Source organism: Varroa jacobsoni, unplaced genomic scaffold (assembly GCF_002532875.2).
Source record: "Varroa jacobsoni isolate VJ856 unplaced genomic scaffold, vjacob_1.0 scaffold_74, whole genome shotgun sequence".
NCBI classification, from domain to species: Eukaryota; Metazoa; Arthropoda; class Arachnida; order Mesostigmata; family Varroidae; genus Varroa; species Varroa jacobsoni.
Window position 1 is genome coordinate 499883 of NW_019212976.1, and position 6311 is coordinate 506193.

The 6311-nt window shown below is 40.0% G+C and overlaps 1 protein-coding gene across 1 annotated transcript; it reads left to right on the forward strand.

Annotated features, from left to right (window-relative positions):
• Window positions 1–4510: 4510 nt before the first annotated feature.
• LOC111262711 (uncharacterized) lies at window positions 4511–6169 on the forward strand. The gene is made up of 2 exons (XM_022837189.2): window positions 4511–5034; window positions 5544–6169. The coding sequence occupies exons 1-2, from the start codon at window positions 4805–4807 to the stop codon at window positions 5689–5691; spliced, it is 378 nt and encodes a 125-aa protein (XP_022692924.1). The 5' UTR covers window positions 4511–4804; the 3' UTR covers window positions 5692–6169.
• Window positions 6170–6311: the final 142 nt, after the last annotated feature.

Consider the following 6311-nt stretch of genomic DNA (forward strand, 5'->3'; position numbering starts at 1 on the left):
AGATCCTTAAGATGTTCTTTATTTCTTGGATACTTACTTTTCTTGCGATTAGGTTATAGAGTATCATCGAATAGTGTGCCTTTTCCATAAACTAATATCAAACATTTAAGCTGGTCCGATCACTAAATGCTCCTTTATACGGATATCAGTAGCTTTAGCCCATGAAACTTTCTGATGCTTTTGGCTTTATAGTATTTACGCAACTTCTTGTGTATACTATCTCCTAAATCCGTTTTAATTGTCATAATCAGGTTTTGATTAGGTATTGAGTTTGCTCTTTCTCCTGCCATGTTGATTACCACAGACCATGAATCACAGAACCATTACTGATGAAGAAGGCGACGGATTCATTCTGAGAGTTTTATATCGAAATTTATTTGCTCGCATAGATTGATTGGTACCGGCTTTACTAGTCATCTGAAATCTATTTTGAGAATTAAATAATTTTTGAGTCGAAAGAAACAAAATAATGGCAAATTTGTAATGCAGAATTTTAATTTATAGTGTGTCGTAGTATTTTAATAGCGGTTAGCATCATACGTTCCTAGTCTTCATTCACGGGCAACAGCACGCACTCCAGTTACTGCCTTATCATGATAAACTCTTTTCCATATAGTTAGCGTATTTCTATGGGGACTTCTTTCTCTAAGGCGGTATAGTTAACTACAGTGAATATATTTTATGCACCTAAGACAACTGGGTACAATCAATCTGCTAACCCTAGATTTTGCAGTGGGCAAACAAGGTATACATCTACACACGTACGGGCATCGTTTCAAAAGTTGTTATAATATGCTTTTTTCTTGGAACGGAATGGGATCACCTCCGTGATACAACGTAATCACGTAATGCCGTAACGAAAGCCACGTCTATAACTGTACAATATATTGTACGAAAATTATGGTAATAATGCACGCAATTACACAGTTCTCCTCTTATAACATCACGCGTTAGTTGTACCGTTCCTACTTTTGTTGCTTTGTTATTTCTGCGCTCCTTTCAGTTGTTGGCTAACAACACCTCAAGTGTTTCATTCCACATTCAAGCCCATATATATCCTGGTTTACATTGAAGTACATCATTCAAGAGCAACGTTAGCGATTGATAAAGACCGATTAGCATTCTTTAATCAATAAACAGCATGTTCGACTCAAGCAAAAAAGCAGCAACACTTATCCAATGCACAAAAAATAATAAAACACTTATTGTTTTTTTTTCAACCTCTCTATCTATTCGCTTCAATGTGGCTGTGCTTCCTTTTAAAACAGAATGAAGGAGAGAAATTGGAAAGGGACTACTTTACATGTTATAGCAACGGCCATAACAGGATGATCCGTAGGGAAATAATACGTAGAACCCAAAAAATTGCTTGCAAATATAAGTATAAGCGTGAGTGCCTTTTCAACGAAGCTCTGCCGCTGTCAAACACCTGGAACAACGCCAGCCATGCGGATCTTTCTTTACTCCACTGTAACATCCAAGATGTTCGCGACTCCATTTTTATCCATTGAATGGCGTTCGTTTGTGATGTTGCATTGCGGTTTTGTGTTAAGGCAGCTGCATGGAGACGACGGACCCCTATCGAAATAGGGAAATAGCGCCAAGCGCAAGGAGCTGTAATGATATTGAGCTAGTAGGGATATGAATGACGTATCATGGGAAGAGAGAAAGAAAAATTTCCTTTTAGAAATCTCGTTTTAGGGGTTCTCAGATGTTGTCCTCTTTAGCTTTTTTTTTTCTTTTTGTAGCAAATTTAACGAGCGGGGGAAATGAACGAGCGACTAGCTGCTACGAGAGGGATACCGAATAACCATCTTCTCAGTTTTTATTGGCGGACAGAACGACAAGATCCATTTTTTCACATGCCTCTTGTCCGCTAGGTCATCTTTGTGTGTGTAGTTTGTGCACACATGTGCTGCCTGCGATTTCTGTCCAGAGGAGCGCAAGACGGCAATTTTTTGGGCTAATATTGAGAAGGAATATATCAAATGACTCAACAGTTGAACTCTACTAAAATCAATATTATATGTCAAAAAATTCTTACATTTGTTCGAATCCATCCAGAGCTCCTAAATGGCCCATTAAAAAATAGGACACAAACAGGTGATAATAATAATAATCTAAAGTGGGAAAAATAGAGCTGGTTATTGCCACTCAGTTTTTGAACTTTACATAATGACAACCAAGTTGCATGGCTAAAAGCCTTACTTTGCAAATGAACCTGAACAACATTCCACCTCAGATTATAACACACACATATTAAATCCATCGGTGTTATATACGGAATATGTTTTGGAGAGTAAATATTGGTTGGCAAACAAACATACGCCATCTAAGATGTAATTACCCTATTTGATGGCAGTCTCTCAACACTGAGAGTGCCGATTTCATAGTTGGGTAATCGCGCAATTAACTACGTCTTACTGCTAGGAAAGCACACAGACGTAGAAATTGACAGATGCTCTACAAAACGGATCGAGAGCTATATATCTGATCGTAACTTCTTCGTGAAACTAGACACTTTGTGGAAGCTCTTTCCAGCATATCTATCGTCAGCAGATATGACCCAGTGCTCCAGTTTGGCTTCTCCCCGATCTTCAGCTTTTTGTTAACGACGACATAAAAGAGGTCGTCAAATGTCTCTTAAATGTGTATCGCAATTTTTCTGCAGGTCCCTTCGAACCCTATAGCGCGTCGGTTGATCTTGCCAAAAAACTGCAAGTTTACAACATGATCGATCGCGTACGAAAATGGCATTATGTACCTGATTGTATCAATTTTTCTTTTGCTTAGGGAGGCAGCACAGCAAATATTTCCTTAAAAATTAACCTTCTGATACGGGAGTTTAGTATAGGTTCGTGAGTCGTGACTGGGTTTAGACTTCGACGACCGCATCACTCAATAATAGTACCTTATATGGCATACAGATATTTCGTTTTCAAGACATCTAATTTTTATATTTAAATTCATTCAAAGTACTGATGATCTCTAAGCTTATTCGTTGTTCTTATGTGCGGCCTACTTCCTTTTCTTCTGTTTCTTGCCTAGACACCTAAAGATCACTGAATGAGTTTCGCAAGAATTTTCACTTGCAATACGTAGGAAATCTAAGCGTGGTTTCTATCCTTGTCATCTTCATCCCAGTACACGGATAATGCGCTGCTGTTCGTATGAGAATATTCGATTGCGTTTCCGCTAGTGGTGACATCAAATAAATACAAATGGCAACGCTTTGCAGAATATAAGATCGACTATGGTGCCTGAAGCGTTGCAGACTGCGCTCAAACGACACAGGTACATGTCCACCTTCTGCTTCTTATCTGGAAAGTTATTACGCCTCTAAAGCTATCGTGCACTTATTATTGTTATAGATACATGCAACGCAATATAGCAACATTTACGTACGTAAAACAGCAACATTGTACAAATTATAATTTGCCCAATAACTGTGGACGTCCTCTTATATTGGTGACGCAATGATTATGTGACTACTGTCTATTGTGTATCACCAAAAAAACGCATCATACTATTACTTATTATTTTGTTTTGTTCTCGCTAACCGTAGCCACTCATATATCGTTTCGAAACGAATGTAGCCATGTTTGCCAGTAACCTATTCCTTGAATAATTTTCAGAAAGTTATTGAAATAAGAAGCTGTAAGTCATGCTATTAACACAGCATCAGAGATAGCGAACGACGAACTCATCTTCTTGTGTGTAAGCGAACATAAATAAAAAAAAAATTCATGGTTTTTTGAGATTTTAAACAGGCCACATCTGCGCAGAGACAAATCGCAACGTTAAGTCCAGCAAGTATCCTTGCGGGTATCACAAGGCTCCTACCATCGAAAAAATATAGAACATAAAGCGCTCTTATTGGAAACAAATGTTCGTTAAACATTATCATAAACACTTTCGTCTTAGTTAGAAGGCCTTCTTCAAATATTTAATGATATTCGCCCGTTAATCAAAACGAAGTACGCGCCGGGTTTTGCTGCGTCGTTGAATGGGAAACTGTTACATTCTTCGGCCCATCCGCCGCGAATTCGCAAAATCACACATATGGCTTTGTTACAGTTCTGTTGTCCAGAAGTATGTATGTGTAAGTCCGTGCCAATATTCATCATGTGCCGGCAGATTTCAGCTATTATTCGACAACCGCTTCTCGCGGAACTTCCAGGTGCACCGCAGTAAGGCAGAGCATGTCTGTGGCGTGACCGCTTGCTTCCTTTCGATGCCAGCCATCGGCTTTAAGCCACCGGGGGCCGTATAAACGAATCCTACCTGACCGACTCTCTCTACTTTCAGCTTCGACTTTATTTGGACAGTGGCTTTTGCTGCGGTTTCCAGTCTACGCGACTGCAGGATCCCCTCACGTCCTGAGCCAGTCAGCTTATCCAAGAAAGGATTTTCTTCTGAGCATGCTTTTGTCCGTTCTTCTACTTTTCTTTTTTCCTCCTCCTCCCTTTCCTACCTCTCTCTCCGGGCCGTTGTCAGCGCCGCTCCGGTCGCTTGTCCACACAGGCGGCCCTGGGAAGGCACCGATGTTCTGCGGCTCTGATAAGCGGGGTCCAAACATTTTTCTCACACTCGTGACCATTGAAGCGTTCTACTATGAAGTGTTACCTTTCTTTGATTATAACAAGGCGACTCACTCAAGATAAGTTTCCAGCTTTTCCGCTCACCCACTGCGCAATGATCTGCCAGCAGCTGCACCGGCAGCTTAGATATAAATATAGCAGGCAGTCGGGCCAGGGGCCAGACCGGTTGCATCCGTCAAACGGATTTTCAAACAGAAGATATCATGGAGCGCATCACCTCTCAGGCGTTTTCATTACTTTTAGTGCTTAACATATTGGCCGTTTTTGCAAACGCAGCACTCTCGACGCCTTCAGGCCCATCGAGTGAGATCACCGTAAAGAATCACTGCATTGAACGAAAGGCTACCCTGGAAAATGTCGATTACCTTCAAGGACGCATTGATCGAGGAGAAAAACTCTGGCAACGCACGCGCAAGAATCTCGAGACCGCAAGGTAAATAACTCCCAAATAGTAAGATCTCTAATTATCATCAAAAACCAGCTACAGCGAAAAATATTAGCTCATCTAACGAAGATGGCGCTTCGTTCATTAAAAATCATCAAATTCATTATTATGATGAGTGAATTTACCCCTAGCTACAAATGATTGGTCCCTGTATGTGTGTTACCGCAAATATGTTCTACTTAAGCTACTACGGATAAATATACCACTTGCAGTGTAAGTGACCTAGAATTGATTAAAAGTTATGATGAAAGTATGACGAAAGCAATTCCAATGTTGATTGTTGACGTGCTTTAGTTCCATTCTGTGAAATTTATGCCAGGAAAAACATTTTTTTGTACTGACAGTAAAGAGAAAAATCTAAAAAATAAAACTATAACATGCAAAAAGTATACGATTAAATGTGACAGAGTTAAACTTCGATGCCGTGCTGTAAAAGAGAATAAAAACAAGAGCATTTCAAGGTTTATCTTAAAATATGAATTCCCAACTTTTTTTAGGGATGGACTCCGTCATCACGCCGAAGTACTGCAAGAAAAGATTTCTGCAGAAGGGGCTGACTATAGAATGGTGTGCCAATCAACAAAGGAAGTCGGTGAGCCCGGAAACGCTTTAGCCGATGTGGAGAAGGACAAGGAACAACGCTAGCCTCGGTACGCCTTACCTTTACAGAGACGTCGAAGGCGCAGCTGCAACGCGCCGGGTATGAGCGAAGAACTATCACCAACGTGAAGAAACCTACCGAGCTTTAAATAATACAGAAACTCCGAGTAGTTTACTGTTCGAATCATGAATCGCGGTAGAAACACAAACGTTAGATAAAACGGTGCTCAGAAGGCGTTCAAGCATTATGCTTACTTCGCCATAAATAGTAATGAAGATCTTTGCTCTTATTTCGTTTATATTTTAAATGCAACTGCTCGCTATTAAAAAATGGGGATAACAGAGAATTAATTAAAAAAGGCAAACAAGTCTCCGCTGGCGGTGGATTTCTTCTCGCACTATATCCAAAGAGTATGGTATGTAACTTATTTGATGATCCTCTGTGTTCTTGCACATATTATTTATATTAGTACGATGTTCGTTATTTCTAATGAGGATGGAATAAAAGCAGGATTATAATTGACACGGCGTTTCTCTTTCTATGTTAACGTAATATAAAATCATACTGCTCAGTTGGTGTCGAGCAGATCTTGCCCGCGACGGTTACGTTATCGATTTTAACTGACATATTAGTTAACGTGGTAAACAGTTGGCCTAATTGCATT